Source organism: Theobroma cacao, chromosome 7 (genome assembly GCF_000208745.1).
Source record: "Theobroma cacao cultivar B97-61/B2 chromosome 7, Criollo_cocoa_genome_V2, whole genome shotgun sequence".
In the NCBI taxonomy this organism is placed as follows: domain Eukaryota; kingdom Viridiplantae; phylum Streptophyta; class Magnoliopsida; order Malvales; family Malvaceae; genus Theobroma; species Theobroma cacao.
In genome coordinates, this window is record NC_030856.1 from 5,445,900 (window position 1) to 5,464,048 (window position 18,149).

General features: G+C 33.0%; 1 protein-coding gene across 1 annotated transcript; it reads right to left on the minus strand.

The window, feature by feature from the left end:
- LOC18594017 (indole-3-acetic acid-amido synthetase GH3.17) lies at positions 1,564-5,058 on the minus strand. Its single transcript, XM_018124105.1, has 4 exons — positions 4,661-5,058; positions 4,468-4,569; positions 2,496-3,343; positions 1,564-2,289 (listed from the first exon to the last, which is right to left on the minus strand). Exons 1-4 carry the CDS (start codon positions 4,939-4,941, stop codon positions 1,733-1,735), a joined length of 1,788 nt encoding a protein of 595 aa, XP_017979594.1. The 5' UTR covers positions 4,942-5,058; the 3' UTR covers positions 1,564-1,732.

An 18,149-nucleotide genomic window follows, 5' to 3' on the forward strand; every position in this document is an offset into this window, starting at 1 on the left:
TGGAAATTTAATGAGTTTTTATAGAAAGTTAATAGAACTTGATTATGTGCTGTGCAGATGTAATTTATTGACAATTGAGAAAGTGTAAATTATATATTAAAAGTATACATCAAATGCTATAAGCTATAAAAGAATGAGGGTTAATTAGTTTTTTACTTTTTAATCACAAATTTTATTAGAATCTCACGTAATATTAGTTTGTTCTATTCATCAATTGAAGGTATATGTTATGGCTGTCATTTTAAAGTTTTAAGTGCTGCATAAAAAATTATTGACTAGTTATTAAGGGGAAGCAAGAAATCAAAAGAGCATTTGAATATTTAACAATAATAAGTCTATGCATCGAGATCAAAGATTAGGGTTGAAATTCTTTTTTCTAATTAAAAAAATAAGCTAGAAACAAAAGGTAGAAAGAACAAATTTACCATTAATGGAACCCGGTGACAAGGTCAGTTAAAAAGATATCTGGTGACTTTCCACTTATGCTTGATATTTTGATCAGTAACAATGAAAACATTCTTTTTAAAAAGTTAGCTTGTTACATTGGCTATTGAAGAAGCACTTTAGATATTCTGTTTCTGCATTTTAATTATCTCTTCCACTAACCGTTCTTGTATTTAATAAGCATTGGTGGTGAAGGTCTCCAAAATCTCTAATCCAGCTTGGTAACTCTCTAATACCATCGAGCAGACCCGGAATGGACGAAACGGTAGGAACTCAACTTTGGTACTCTTAGTTGTTCTCGGTGTATCTTTACTCGACTATGTCTAATTCTGATCTTATATGGTAATTATTAAAACTTTCAAAAGACCGATACGACTGACTGAAGTAATCAGACAGAAGTGGCCCACGGCTTTGGATACATTCGGAAGAGTCCAAATACACTGCCCATTTTCTTGTCATTTTGTGGGGTCACATCCTCCCAACTTCTACAGGTTTGCCACGCAGTAGTGATTATGACACAACATTAACAAAGGGAAATTGAACACTTTGGGGCAATTCTCATACACACAAACCTTGTTCAATTGCAAGAACCTAGAAGCCCATAGCAATTTTATGTATTCCATGGAAAAAAAAACTCCAATTTCACAATGTTCTTTCCATCGTTATCTCACCTTTATGGCCTGGTCCTAAATCCCAAGCATAGCCTTCCTTTAAAAAGCCATGGATGGGTGTTTTAAATTCAAATATTGCAAACGCTGCTCCCATGGTCACAGTAGAAAACAAGCCCAGATGGATATTTGTGTTTAATTTGGAAGAAAAGTGAAAGGTTCCAACGACGGAATGTGAAGGTTTAATGAAATATTTGATTTTGTTGTTCAAATTATGTAGGATCAAAGATAAAAAGTGTAGATAGAGGATGATTTGTGCCAAATTTTCTTCCCCAATTCTAATACATATTTTAGAAATTTTCTGATAAAAAGTTAAATAAATTGTTTTGGAGAAAAATTTTATAGTAAATAAAGTGTCGAGATAAAATTCACATTAAGATCTCATCCATAATTTTTTTATTGAAATCACCTGATCTTAATTTATAAATAACAAATTAAATACTTTTTCGAGTCGAGAAAAGCAAATTTACTTAAATTCAAGAAGAAAACTAATTACAATGCAAAGTTTTCTACTGGAATGGCTGATTGTACTAATAGAACAACAAAAGCTACTTCTTCTAGATAAGCATGCAAAAGGCTTTGGGCCCTTCATACAAAACATAGGAAAAGCATGCAACTAATCACAAGGGAGTTTTTAGGCTAAAAAACTTTCCTATCACTCTGGAATCTAAAATCTTTAAGGCTTCCTTAGATTTGATGCAGCTAGGTGCCTTGTATTGGTTCATAGAAGCTCCTTGTGACACATAGTAATCCATTAGGGCATCAAAAGTTCCTTGCTTTACCACCCTAATCTCCAAAGGTGCAATTGCATTTTGCTGCCTATAGATTTTATATGTATAATTCAGTGATTCTTCCATTCTAGAGCAACATTCTGCCATCATCTTTGGATCAAGCTCTTTGTTATCGTTATCTTCCTTTACCTTAAGCTCCCAAAATAATACATAGTGACCCGGAGTTGAAGACATATCACCGTAGCTAGTGTACGCTGTCAAGATGAAGCCAAGCGGTTCAAGCAGAGTCTTTGCTTCTGTCACTGCCTTCAATAAGTCTGCTTCACTTGTTTTATCTGCATCAACACTTAGAATAACATTTTCCCTCTCCACAAAACGGAATTGAGGTGTATTGTTGTGGAAACCAGTCACCATAAGAATATCTCTAACTCTATATCGATATAATCCTGGAAAAAACAAGGAAAATCAAATACAAGATTAGATCATTTTATGAAACTTTTATGTAGCTAGGAAGTATATTGTAGAATTAGTAGATGGCCTTTGATTAAAAGGATAATTGCCATTTCTGTTTTGATGCTACGTAGAAAAAATTACTAGTGTAAATGATCAGGTATGTATGTGTATGATTTGAATTTGAAGAGGGAAATTTTACCTGTAAAAGTTGTCACAACTAGCTCATAAAATTGACCAAGCTTCACATTTACAAGATCTACGGGTTCAATATCTTCATTGTTGCTGTTCATTTCTATGGATTCCTGTTCAGACACACCATTAAATTGAACCTCTTGAGTCATTGACACACGGTGTTTCTTCACCGGAAGGAATTCAAAGTAAGCCATATTGGGGAGGATGGTATAAGAGACATCAGCAGGCTTGTCTAGAGGTTCTAAATTGATCCCACAAATGGCTTCAGAACAACCATAAAAACTTGACACTAAAGGGAGCCCTCCACTGTAGAAATCGAGTGCTGTAGTATATTGTCTCATAACGCCTGTAGTAACGGCACCGATATACTTTGCTTTAGGCCAAAGCTTTCTGATTATTCCTTCCCATGATCTACAACCACATATGTTTTCTATTGAATCAGCCAACTCTGGATCAGGCTTCATGATCAATGACAGTGCATTTTTGCATCCCGAGTCAGTGATCCGATCGCTTAAGTAACCTGTTTTTATGTTTGAGCATAGCTCCTTCCAGTGATCTTCTATAAAGTTGATAGCTCTTAGCAATGTAGATGCAAAGATTGAGCCAATCCTTACAACCTCGTCTCGCTGTATTAAACCGACAAGCAGTTGGCAGTACATGCTCTGGTTGATGTCTAAGCAAAGGATTGTCTCAATTGGGCTTGTGTAAAGCATGGGCAGGATGTTTCTAAAGCCATTGTCCTTGAATAAGCTTGTTGTGACAGATCTAGCCTTGAGGCCCGAAGGGGTTTCAATCTCTGGTTTGACAAACATAAGTTCCATACTTTTTCCAGCTCGGTTCAAGTCACCAAAGTGCCTGTGAATGGATAAACTCAACTGGTATTGTTAGTTTTTGGAATGTATACTCGTGTATAACTCTTGAAAGCTGATCTGAAGCCAACACTTATAACAATATTAAAATATAATAATTCAAGAATACTTGAATTTCTAACAATTAAATGTTTGTGAAGGCAATCTTGCAATATTAAATTAACTTACTAACACTTCTACTCGTTTTCCATTAAGGTGCTGATATTAAGTTAATGAGGCACTGGCATGAAAGGGAAACCTGCCAAAATCATGCTAACTATTTCTTTTTAAACCTCCTAAAACAGCCCGCTAGCACCTCACCCATTACTTGAATTCCAACTTACAAATAATATAACCGTTCACATCTATTGGCACTAAAAATATCTAAAGACATAATACTTGAAAAAAATTTTAAATTATTCAAAATAATTTAAATAGGTTTTTATTATTTCATTACTAGTTTGTGTGTTCTTTTTTTGAGTCAAAAAAACTGTTATGATTAATGGTTGATTTAAATTAAAATAATATTAATCATATTATACTCATGTGATAAAGTGACACATTTCATAATGAATAATAAAGTGATATTGATGTCACATGATGATATTTTTTATTTTTCACATTAATACTACGTGAGTATAAAATTATAAATAATATTTTAATTACTGATAATTAGTAAACTATTAGTCATAAAAATTTATTTAATTAAAAAATAAAAATACATGAATTTAATTTAACGTGATAAAAAAATAAAAACTTAATTAATTTTTTTTGAGTATTATGGCAAATCTTTACTTTCTTTTTTCTTTTTTTCAACATGAGAGAAAGTCAAGTCACCAACACTCAGTCCCTAAAATATATTGGATACTCTGATATGAAGTGTTTCTTTGTTTTCTTTTCAGGCAGTCTCAAGGTTTGGATGCTTCTTTGAAAGAGCTTAAACAGAGCATAAGAGACGTAGACACTAATCAATCACACTCGACTAAAAACATGAAGTGAGTTTTAAAGTATTTACAAGATAATGATTATTTTATTAGAATTTGAATTAAACTAATCCTAGGATATATATATATATATATATATATATAATATATATTTTAAACTGTAACAAAATTGGGCTCAGATTTTTACTTGTTCAGCACAGACGCTGACAGGGTATGAAATACTGCCATTTTCTTTGAAAGTTCAACCGTGGCAGGTATTAACTTTGGCTGCCCGCCGCTAGTGCCAGAGCTGCAGGTCAAACAGGATTGACTAAGGGGGGAAGCAGGGCGAAAAATAAAACCAAAAAAAGAAAAAGAAAACAGAGGCGATAAATTTACACCTTCGGTGGAACTCAATCACAGGTTCAGCTAAAAGGATGTCTGATGGCTCACCGTTAGCAATCCTATCAACGTAAGGCTTGATATCTTCGTAAGTAACAACGGGAACATTGTTTTTGAAGAGTTGCTTGCCACTTTGGCCATTAAGGAATCCCTTCAGATATTCTGTTTCTGCATTTCGCTTAAGTATCTCTCCCAATACCTGTTCTTGTACTTGATGAGCATTGATGGTCAGTTCCTCCATCATCTTCAGTCCATCAACTTCATACTCATTTGTTGCCATCAGATAACAATAATTTTTTTCCGAAGATAATTAACTCAGACTGCTGCTTTAGAAAGGTCTAGCTCTTTTGGGGTGTCTTTACTAGCTAAGCGCACTTGCAGAAAGGATAGGATCAACTTTTTGGAATATGAAACCTGGCACAAGAAATCAAAGAGAAATGACCCACAACTTTAAGGCTTTGTGATTCACATGATGACGTAAAAGAAAAGAAAAAGAGAAAAGTAGATATTTGGTACAGTTTCGAATTTTAACTCTTTCGTTAACTACAAATCAGCGCCTGCAATAGTGGCATTATCCCTTAGGTACAAAATAAGAATAAATATATAATTAACAGAAACAAAATGGTAGGAACATTATGACATTGAGATGTCAATAATATTTTTTTTGCTAAACATGTGTTCTTAATTATTATAGCAAATGCTTTCCCCTTAATAAACAATATATCTCCTAACTCACTTGGAAAACATGTACATGTGATTAAACAAAATTTAAGCTTTGGCAAAAAAAAAAAATGAAAAACAAATCTTTATTGGAGATATCTTCATGTCTCTTTTTGATAAAATGGTTACTTGATGTTTCTTGTGGCATGCACTGTTTTTTTAATCATTTTGGCCTCATTCCCATATCTATAAATAAAACAAAATTGTATGTATCACCTTTTACAAGGTCGGGAAATCAAAGTTGTGATCCCCTAAGCAAAAGCTTGCAAGACTTGGTAGACAACTTAGTTGCAAATACAGGAGAGATGCCAACTGAGTTAATAGTTGGAGATTTCATAGTGTACGAATGGAGAGAAACGAGAGGTTTGTGGAGAGGTAGGCGTCAGTTTTTGTCAATAACATCCCAAAAAGAGTGGACGAAAGTTGATTCCAAAAGGTATTTGATGTTGGTATATGCCCTTTAGTCAATTAGATTGATCAAAGACTATATATTGTCATTTAATGCATATTTAATTGCATAACTACATGTGATAGAGGTTTTCTTTCATATCAGTGCAATAATAAAGAGTTATTAAGTACTACTTGAATGAAGCCCGTGAAACATAAAGGCCTTACAATAGAATTGTAAAATTGTTACAATTATAAGATCACTATGCATCAAAGCCGTGTTCCTAAAATTATTCCTGATCATTGTATTTTTAAGATAGAGCATTGACAATGCTCAAAGACTAGTGCATGTTAAGCCTCTTTACTAGGGAAGTAAACAATTGATCTCATAAATTGAAGTATATGAGATACTTGAGGATAACATTGGGGGTGCTTGTTAAAGAATAAGTTTACTGAACATAACATGCTATGAGAACTCCATTTGATATTTTACTTAAGTGTCTATGAAATATGTTTTCATGTAATAGTCGTGCAACTAGTCCACAGACTTAAGACACCAAGTCATTTTGTATGGGGAATGATATATTTTGATTTCATCTCTACGGGTTTGAAAATGACCAGATGCCTAAACAAGGTATTTTTGGGTATAAAATGAAGCGTGCAAAGGTGAATGAGTGGTCAAGAAAGGATTTATCACCATAAGTGATATGAAGGGATGTATCTCACTTGTTCTTAATTCTTGATTAACATGTATAAAGTTTTTGGTCAAAGCATGATGAATTTAAGGAAAGTTAATATCCTAAATTCATAAGGTTAGTCATGAATTATAAGAACTAATATGAAATGTTATAAGTAGACATTGAGCCATGCTTTATGACATATTTGGGATATTTGATGAAAGGACCATATTGCACTAAGAGGCTTATCATTGAAGGGTTTTGTCAAATTCTTTAATTGATTCTCTAACATTTGAGTGGTCATTATGAATTGTTAGATGCCGCTTATGATCTATAAATATAAATCAATTATCAAATTGATATTTGATTAGGATTTATATTTATTGCCAACATGTTTGAAGTCTAATGGGTTACACATATTAAGTGACTTGATTAAGATTAAATAAGGATAATTAATTAAGTTGGATTTAATTAGAATAGTCCAAATTAAAGTGAGAAATTAATTAAGTTCACAAGAACTTAATTGAATTAAAATACAATTATTGTATCTGGGGTTACAACTTAGGTTAGCTATATAAATATGTTATGTTAGCAAATTAAAACTCTGAGCCTCCAATTATTTCTTAGCTATTTCATAAAATTGGAAAAGAAAAATAGTTTTCTTTATTTGATAAAAACAAGATTCGGCAAGAACTTTTGGTTTTTCTTTTTTAGAAACAAAACTTGCTAGCACAAGTAAAAAATTCTACTTTTGAGAAGGTCTTATTTAGTCACTGTGTGGATTACTGTTAGAGGCCAAACACTTGGGTGGTTGAAGATTTGACAAATCTTAAAAGTGAAGAAGCAAAGATTTTGATTTAATTGTCTGTTGATTACGATATTTAGAGCAATGTATGTAACTTTTAAACTTATTAATGTTCATAATTAATTAGAAAATTACATGAAAAACACAAACATTAATCTTGTATGATTCAGTTGTTTTCTGATTAAATGCTAGTTTATTATTCTACTTCATTATATTTTTAATTTATCGATTATTTTCATTTTTAAGCATGAGGTCAAATCCCAGTGTTTGAAAGGTACATGTTCGAACATGTAAAGGAGCTGAGAAAAGTCGAGAGGAAAACCAAAGGAAAGAAGAGAAATTGTTTTTTTCATTAACTAAATCAATTATTACAATGGTATTTATATACACTTCACTGCCCAATAGGAAAACAATTTACTAACAGCTAAGCTAACTAACTAACTAACTAAGCAAGTGGTAAAAGTGCTTTAACCAACTAACCATACTAAATGAAAATAGTAAAATGATAACTATAATAAAAACTATATAGTTAATTGTACAATTAATATAAATAACCAATACAGTAGCCTCTACTTTATGATTTAATACTCCCCCTCAAGATGAATTGTGGATATCATGCGTATTCATCTTGCTAAGAAGACTATGAAACAGACTAGGTTGCAATGCCTTAGTAAACAGATTTGCAAGCTAAGTAGTAGAAGAAACATGAATGGGATCAACTAAACCAGAGTTGGCCTTTTCCCTAAGAAAATGACAATCAATCTCAATGTGTATGGTCCGCTCATGAAGAATAAGATTTTTTACAAATATAGATAGTTGATTGACTATCACTGAAAAGTTTCACAGAAGTAGGATGAGAAAGTCCAAAATCAGCTAATAAGGATCATAACCACAAGACTTCGCAATAGGTAAAAACCATTGCTAGATACTTTGCTTCAATAAAACTCCTAGCAACCACCAATTGTTTCTTTGTCTTCCAACTGATCAAAGAATTACCAAGAAAAATGCAAAACCCTATGACTAACTTACCAGTGTTAGGGCAACCAGCCCAATCACTGTCAAAGAATGCATAAAGCTTGAAATCTAATTTTGATTGCAGTAAAATACCCTGACTTGGAGCATTTTTCAAATATTTCAAAATACGATATGTTAACAAAAGATGAATATGCCCTAGTTTATCCATAAACTGAGCAAGTGTTTGAATAACATATGATATATTAGGTCTGGTAAAAGTCAAATATAAAAGTTTGCCAATGAGTTGTCAATAAACTGTGGCATCAGGAATTAGTTCTTCATCAAGCACCTTGCTAAGCTTTTGATTATAATCAATGGGTGTTGTAAGTAGTTTTGCACCAAGCAAACCATGTTCTTGAAGTAAATCTAAAGTATACTTCCATTGACAAATAGAAATACCTTCAGAAGATCGAGCAACTTCAAAACCTAAAATGTATTTAACAACCCTAAGGTCTTTCAAGTTAAAATGAGAGCTCAAATAATCCCTAATTGTAGCAGCTAAATGAGTGGAGTAGCTGTAATGATAATATCATCTACATAGACAAGTAAAACAATAAAACATGCATCTCCCTTGTTCAATGTAAATAGAGAATAGTCTGAAAGAGATTTTGTAAAACCATATTAAAGCAAAACAGTAGTAAACTTAGCATTCCATTGTCGAGAAACCTACTTCAAACCATATAAAGATCTATGCAACTTACAAACAAGCCTTACATCAGATGAATGCTCCCTTTTAACCTCATAACTAGTAGATAAACTCATGTAAACTTCCTAATCTAAATCACCATTGAGAAATGCATTGTTGATGTCCAATTGTGATAAACACCAACCTTTTGCTGCTACTAATGCCAACAAGACTCTCACTGTTGTTTGTTTAGTTACAAGGCTAAATGTTTTTTGATAATCAAACCCTTCAACTTGATTATATCCCTTGGCAACCAAACGAGCTTTGTATCTTTCAACATTGCCATCAGCCTTTATTTTAACTTTGTACACCCATTTACAACCAATTGTATGAGAATTGAAGGGTAAAGGAACTATACTCCATGTTTCATTATCCTTTAAAGCACTTAATTCAGTAGCCATTACCTCTTCCCAATGGTCATGTTTGATAGCTTGATGATAGGTTGAAGGTTTATAGACATTTGACAAAGAAGCTGTGAAGGCTTTATGTGGAAGGGATACCTAATGAAAGGACAAATAATTGGTAATGGGATAAGAAGTGACAGAATTAGACTGAGTTAGTAAATCAACTTGTAAACATCTAAATATTTAGGTAAATGTCTAGATCTGCACTTTTTCTAGTTGGAACATGAGGATCAATAGTAGTAGTGATTTCAAGGCCTGTAGGAAATACATGAATAGAAGATTCAATTGAATTTTGTGAAGAAGATGAAGATGAAATGTCTAAATTTAAAGAAATGAGAGTAATTGAACATGGTGGTGAGGAATTTAATGAAGTATTAAATATATCAGAATCAAAAGAATGTGTATTAGTACGTATAATAGTAGGAAAATAAGGAAGAGAATCATGCATATAAAGTGTTTGACAAAAGTTATGTGTTTGTGAATTCTGCTATGATGATTGGAAAAGAAAGATATTTTCATGAAAGATCATATTTCTGGATATAAAAACTTTATTAGCTTCAAGATGAAAAACCTTATACCCTTTGACACCATTAGGATAATGACGCAGGAGCGTCTAAGATTGTATTTTATTAAATTTAGTTTTTTGCTAATTTAGTTGATTTAGGATTTATTTTTTTTATTTTATTTAGATTAAGATTCTTTTCTTATTTTTATTTTAATATTTTTAAGAATTAGTATTTGATTAGGATAGTCATATTCTATTTAGGAATAGAATACCTATTTTATTTAAATCTCTTATTAATTATTCTAATTGTATTAGACAATATAAAGTAGAGTTTTATTAGGATTTGGGCCTATAATACTATAAATAGGACCCTTAGGCTTAGTTATGAGACATTCAGAGTTGAGAGTTAATAAATAATATTTTCTTAATTAGGAGTGCTTATTTCTCTAGGCTCTTTCTAAAGAGTAAGAGGTTTTAGTATTTTTAGCCTAACTAACCAAAGTGAGATTTTGGCTATTTTTCACTTTAGTGGGGTTTTCAACCTCGTCATGATTGGTGTTTTTCATAACGTCCAAGCGTCTTTACAATGCCCCGGCGTCAGTTTGGTATCAGAGCGGGAGGATCATTGTTCGTTGCGTAAGTTTAGATTCGCTGTCAAGTTTCAATACTCCCTGTTCGGGTAATTTTATTTATTGCTTTATGGTTATATCATCATTTTTTTTCTCTACATCACCACATTATCATCATCATACAATAAAATGCTGCCAAGACGTCAAAATCGTCAAAGAGATGATCACGAGATTGAGATTGCAGAACTACGTCAGCAAATTCAAGAATTACAAGAGTAACTCGCAAGACGTAATGCTCAAATCAACAATAACAGCTCTAGTGATGAAGAGAATGACACTAACCCGTTTCATCAAAATTCATCTTCTGAAGAAGAAATACCTATTCGTCGCTTGAGAACTACTGCTACTATAGATTTGGGAATCAAAGTCGACATTCCTGAGTTTGAAGGAAGACTTCATCCTGATGACTTCCTTGATTGGCTCTACACAGTGAAAAGAGTTTTTGAGCTCAAAGATATTCCTGATGAAAAACGTGTAAAGCTTGTGGCAATTAAATTGAAGAAGCACGTTTCTAATTAGTGGGAAAATCTCAAAAGGCAACGAGAAAGAGAAAGACGCAACAAGATCAGAACATGGGATACAATGCATTGAGAACTCAAGCGTAAGTTCCTTCTTGAGCATTATCGACAAAAATTTTTTATCAAATTTCATAACTTGAGGCAAAAAACAATGTCGGTGGAAGAATATACAATGGAGTTCGAACAACTTCACATGAAGTGGGATGTCTATGAGCCTGAAGAACAAACTGTAGCTCGTTATCTTGGGGGTCTCAATGTTGAAACTGCAGATGTTGTTCAACTACAACCATATTGGAACCTAAATGATGTCATCAGATTAGCACTAAAAGTTGAGAAACAACGATCATGGAAAAACTCAATAAGTTCATCTAGACAACAAGAATCTACCTCAAACCATGAAAGTCACAGTTTAGCAACTATTCTGCCTCTAAAGGTAAACTCTTCCAAAATTGTAAAAAATAATAGTAAAGAGACTACTTATCCTTATGCTTCTAATGTCAACAAAAAGTGCTTCAAATGCCAAGGATTTGGGCTTATTGCTTCTGATTGTTCGAATCGAAGAATTATTTCCTTAGTAGAATAAGAAGATTATGTGAATTGAGAAAAATTAGAACCAGTCTATGATGAGTATGATGACGAAGAGATAGAAGAAGTTTTTGCTGACCATGGAGAAGCTCTTGTTGTTCGTCGTAACCTTAACACTGCCATGATGACTAAAGATGAAAGTTGACTTCATCACAACATATTCTATACAAGGTGCATATCCCAAGGGAAGGTTTGTAATGTCATTATTGATAGTGGAAGTTGTGATCATGTTATTGCCAACTACATGATGGAAAAGTTGAAACTTCTAACTGAAGTACATCCTCATCCTTACAAGCTACAATGGTTGAGAAAAGGAAACAAAGTTAAGGTAACAAAGCGCTGTTGTGTTCAATTCTCTATTGGAAATAAGTATGAAAATGAAGTCTGGTGTAATATTACCCCAATGGACGCATGCCACTTGTTGTTAGGATGCCTATGGCAATATGATCATCAAGCTCACCATGATGGATACAAGAATACTTATTCTTTCATTAAGGATGGAGTAAAAATTATGTTAACTCCATTAAAGCTAGAAGACCGACCAAAGAGACAAGAGGAAGATAAAACACTCATCACTATGTCTGGCTTAAACAAAGCTTATTTTGAGTCAAACCATTTATGTCTCATATTAGTCTCCAAGGAGAATGAAGTATCTTCACCCATATATGGTCAAACAAAATTGGTTAACCAAAGTTCGGGAAACTTATCGAAAAGCTTTGTGGACAACCATACCGTTAACAAGACTACAGTTAAGCATGATTTTCCTATCCCTAGATTGGATGACATGTTCATTGACTCTAGAGTGTTTTTGAAGATCGATTTGAAGAAAGGATATCAACAAATTCGAATACGACTTGGAGATGAATGGAAAACAACCTTTAAAACAATGGATGAATTGATCAAATGGTTGGTATGGACTATGACAATACATGGATTCAGACATCAACGAGAAGTATGTCAAGGCTTACTCGTCAGAGTCAAGTTTTTTTTTTTACCCGAAGAGAATGGTGCAAGAGCGTCTAGGATTGTATTTTATTAAATTTAGTTTTTTGCTAATTTAGTTGATTTAGGATTTATTTTCTTTATTTTTTTTAGATTGGGATTCTTTTCTTATTTTTATTTTAATACTTTTAAGAATTAGTATTTGATTAGGATAGTCATGTTCTATTTAGGAATAGAACACCTATTTTATCTAAATCTTTTATTAATTATTCTGATTGTATTAGACAATATAAAGTAGAGTTTGATTAGGGTTTGGGCCTATAATACTATAAATAGGACCCTTAGGCTTAGTTATGAGACATTCAGAGTTTAGAGTTAATAAATAATATTTTCTTAAGCATGAGTACTTATTTCTCTAGGCTTTTTCTAAAGAGTAAGAGGTTTTAGCATCTTTGGCCTAACTAACCAAAGTGAGATTTTGGCTATTTTTCACCTTAGTGGGGTTTTCAACCTCGCCACGATTGGTGTCTTTCATAACGCCCAAGCGTCTTTACAACGCCTCGGCGTCAGATAACCTAAGAAAATGCATTTATGTGCTCTAGAATCAAATTTCTTTCTGTTATGACATAATGTGGAAACAAAACACAAACTACCAAAGACTTGAAAATATTCATATGAAGGCATTTTATTATACAATAGCTAAAAAGGAGTCTTGTTAGCAAGAATCTTCCTAGGCATTTTGTTGATTATGTGAATTGCAGCTAACACTGCATGACCCTAAAATTGAAGTGGAACTTTGGATTGAAGCAACAAAACTCTGGCCATAACAAAATATGTTGATGCTTCCTTTCAACAACACCATTTTGTTGTGGTGATTCAACACAAGAAAGGTGATGAACAATTCTTGTCTTAGAAAAAAAAATCCTCAAGATTGAACTCTTTGGCATTGTCAAACCTAATGATCTTAATGGTAGTACCAAATCAATTTTTAACATAATTGTGAAAATTGGTGATAATTGTGAACACATTAGATTTATATTTCAAAATAAAAAGCCATGTAAATCGACTAAAATCATCCATTACAGTTGAGAAATATCTATGATTAGAAATGGTAGAAACCTCATAAAGTCCCTATATGTCCACATGAACAATTTCAAAAAGAGAAATAGTAGATTGCATATGAACTAGGAAGGGTAACTTCTCTTGTTTAGCCATAGGACACACTTCACAAACCAAATCATTGGAACATTGAATATCTAAACAAGTACTATCTATTACATTTATTCTTTCTAAAGGAGTATGACTTAGCCTAAAATGCTAAAGGTCAAATTTATATGGTGCAGAAATAGAATTGAGACCAATAGACTGGTTTATAAGTTTATTAAAAACAGTGGACTCATTTACAGACTTAACAAATTGATCAAAAACTATACTTTGACAGGTTTTGTTCATCTTGTCCCCCTTGTAGAAGATACAATCTAGAAAAAACTTTAGCTACCCCAATCACCTTCCATGAAGGTATGTCTTGGATAATACAAGCTTGATCAATAAACCAAACACATTTAGTTTTTAACTTGGTAAATTGACTTACTAAAAACAAATTGAATTTGAAGCTAGGAACACATAGAACATTTGTCAATGTAATTAGTGGGGTAAGTTTTATGGTTCTTATATGAGTAACTACAGCCTTAGCTTTATTAGGGAGTTGTACATAACAATTGAAAACTGATTTTGTAGAGATGAAATTGTCAAGAGTATAAGAAATGTGATCTGTAGCCCCTGTATCTACAATCCAAAATTTGTGATCTACCATTAAATTTCTCATATATCTAAATTTGTATGGAAGGTTATTGGTAGTATGAAAACAAGTATGACCAAATACAATACTTGAAAAAGTAGAATTCACCAAAAAATGTTTGTTCTGTTGATTGGTATTAGGAATGTCTTTACCATCATCAATGCCAGTGCTATTCTTATTTAGAAGAGTCATCAACTTATTGATTTGCTGCTTAATAAATGACATTTGGGACATGGTGTTAGATCCAGTCACCTCTTCTTCTTGCATAAGTTGTATGTCTTCCACAGTAGCAACAATATTGGTTGATTTTCCTCTTTTAAACGTATTTTTTCCTTTGTTGAACTTGAAATCCTCAAGAAATCCTATCAATCTATAGTATATCTCCTTGAGATGCCCTTTTTTTATTACAATGAGAACAAATCAAGTCCATTTTGAACTTCCTCTTATCATCAGTTACTGTGTTCATAGCAGATGAATCTAGTAGAGGTTAAGATTGCACCAACATGTTCTTTTGTGCTTCTTCCCTCAATACTAAACTATAGACTGTATCCAAAGAAGAAATAGGATCTAATAGCATAATTTGTGACCTTATTGTAGAATATGATTCATTTAAACCATTCAAAAATAAAAATACCATATCCTTCTAATATTGAGCACTATACTTCTTAAAACACTCAAGATTGCATTTACCATATTCACACTACGGAAGAGGTCGATAATTCCTCATTTCTTCCCATATTCCCTTTAGCTTTATGAAGTATAAATTTATTGACTTATTACCTTGAGTGACCTTACCAAGAGAATACTGCAAATTACAAACTCTTATGTCATCGGGCTGTGAAAAATTCTACCTTAAAGTGTTCCATATCTCTGCTGCAGATTTCATGTAGAAAATGATTGAAGCCATTGGTGGAGTAATTGATTCTAATAACCATGAAACAATTAGATTGTTGCATCTAATCTATGATGCAAACAAAGGATCCGTTGAAGTTGGTTTGGTAATGATTCCATTTAAAAAACTTATCTTATTCTTAATTGAAATAACTAAAATAAAAGATTTGCTCCAAGGTACATAATTGGTTGTACTTAGCATAGGAGTAATCACTACTGATCTTGGATGATCAGAGTGATGAAGAAAATAAAGAGACTAAGGATCTTTAGTTGGTGATAAGGTTGACTTAGAAACTATAGAATCCACCATTGATTCAACAGATTTTGAACAATTATAAACTATCTTTCCACCATTGACAAGATTTAAGCAACCAGCAAGAAAAACATACAATAAATCTCAAGATTAATCGAAACATTTAAGAACCCTAACCTTGAGTTGCTTTGATACCACATTCGAACATGTAAAGGAACTGAGAAAAGTCGAAAGGAAAATCAGAGGAAGGAAGAGAAATTGTAATTCTCATTAGCCAGATCAATTATTACAATAGTATTTATATATACTAAACTGACCAATAAGAAAACAGCTAATTAACAGCTAAGCTAACTAACTAACTAACTAAGCAAGCGGTAAAAGTAACCTAACCAACTAACCATAATAAATGAAAACAGTAAAACTATACAGTTAACTATACAATTAATATAAATAACCTATTCAGCAGCTTCTACTTTATGATTTAATGATGTGAAAGATATCTTCATTGCAAGAAAATGAAGATGGGCAGGGAAGATATTCGAGTTTGTGAGATATGGAGAAGCCATGGAAGCAAGAAAGGTAGTGGCAGCGTTGAACGGTCCATGGCTTCTAGATCAAAGCACATGGTGAATTTAGCAAAATATGGAGGAAGAGAAGAAAACCAGAGCAAAACAACTAGTAAGTGGTGGGAATATGGTGAGAAAGAACGTGGAAAAAACAGAAAGAAAGAAACATATGCATAGGTGGTAAGGTACGAAAGGAAAAGTGAGATACAAAAAGAGAGTGAAAAAGAATGTTTAAAGGAAACTGGAAGAAGATGCGAATGAAAGGTAGGGGAGGAAAATTTGCAATGGTTGAGGAAGAGCGTAATAGCAAAAGTCGAGTATTATATGGAGGAGAAAGCAATGCAAGAGTATTTACAAATGGCGGTACCGTGGAGGATCAAAGTAAGGAATATAGCACCAAAAAATTACTTGATATCATTTGAAAATGATGAGGAGTACAAAGAAGCTTTGGCAGAGAAATGAAAAGAATTGAAAAAATGGTTCTTGTCCATTGATAAATGGAATGAAGAGTTCGTTACCCCAGTTAATTTCAAATGGGTAACGATGAAGGGAGTGCCGCTACTCGCATGGTGCTATGAAACTTTTGAAAGGCTAGCAAAATGTTGGGGGTGGACTTGTAAGAGTTGAGGATACACTAGACTGTAACAACTTAGTGGTGGCAATCATGGTTGTGGAAACAGAGAATGAAAACAAGATTGAAGAGGTGATTGAACTACAGGTGGGAGAGAGGAGTTACAAGGTGAAGGTTGTGGAGTTTCAAAGAATTGAAAAAAAAAGGAGAAGAAAAGGAAGTGGATGAATGCAACGATGGAGACCAGGGATGGGAGGAATATAGAGAAACTGTCACGCCCCAGACCCGAGACATGACAGACGCCGCATACCTGTAAGGTATAATCCTACAGACATGCAAGCCTCTAAACTATATAACTTAAACCATTACTAAAAGAGACTGATATATCTGAAAAATTTAGTGATTTATAAACTATATATGTTGACAGAATTTCCAAATATCATAATTTGATAATATTTAAAATTAAATCTCCAAAACCATAAAGCTACTAAGTCAAGATAAAAGTCTGAATACTAATTAAGATAGTTCGATGTTCATAATATTTAAATAAATCCTAGATAATTTAAGTGCTACTAAATTAAACATCACTCCCCAAAATTTTTGCGTGGTTGACCAAATCACAACCTGAAAAAAAATTTGAAGGAAGGGGTGAGTCCAACTACTCAGCAAGTAACTAACATCCCTTTAGCCGGATTAAGCATGCTTAAAACATTCAGGGCAAAATATCATTTACAAATGCCAAGACAAAATATTGGGTAATCTTATTTGGAATCACATACTTCAAACTTTGCGCATTCAAATAACAGAACAAATATATTCACAATATTTAACTTTTAATGGTCTCCCATATCATGCTACGACCACACTTAACCCCTGTGGCATAGGTCCGAAATAGAACCACAATTAACCCCGGTGGCACGGGTCAGAAGCATATCAAAGCAACCATTGGCTGCACTGAACAGATATCACAAATACTACTATTCTGTAACCAGTAGTGCGGTTGGGAGATCGATCTCTAATCACAGAATACATGTCGATATGGCCAACATTTAACCCCATTGGCAGAGTCAGAGCATAGCCATACTAGGAGATAAAACAGAAATATATATTTTTAGATTACCCAAAGTTCATAAAACAGTATATCAAATTTCTCAAGCGTATCTCATACACCACAAAAGCATATTTGTTTCAGACTAAATATTTGTATTTATATTTGCGAAATCGTATATGCATACATTATACAAAGCCATGAACAAATTTCAAAATCAGAAATCACGTTTGCATAAACCACATTCTAAATCCAATATATAAACTCATATACATATACATTTTGCATACTCAACCCGATTTTAATAAATCATAGGACAAAATATTATATCTCATATACAATTTCAGATTGAGGCTAATTTTTAGGGTGTGAAAACACCGAATGGATACCAGTCACTTACCTTGTCATGATCTGAAACTCTCATCGAGCCCGTGACAACCGCCGCGACATCCCGATAGGCACTCATTACCCCGAATGTCGATCGAAACCC

Coding starts and splice junctions, on each gene's coding strand:
- LOC18594017 (XM_018124105.1), bottom strand. CDS start 4,941: ATGGCAACAAATGAGTATGAAGTTGATGGACTGAAGATGATGGAGGAA. Junction 4,570..4,660: donor GTGATTGAGTTCCACCGAAG/GTGTAAATTTAT, acceptor TTTGACCTGCAG/CTCTGGCACTAGCGGCGGGC. Junction 2,290..2,495: donor AGTTGTGACAACTTTTACAG/GTAAAATTTCCC, acceptor TGTTTTTTCCAG/GATTATATCGATATAGAGTT.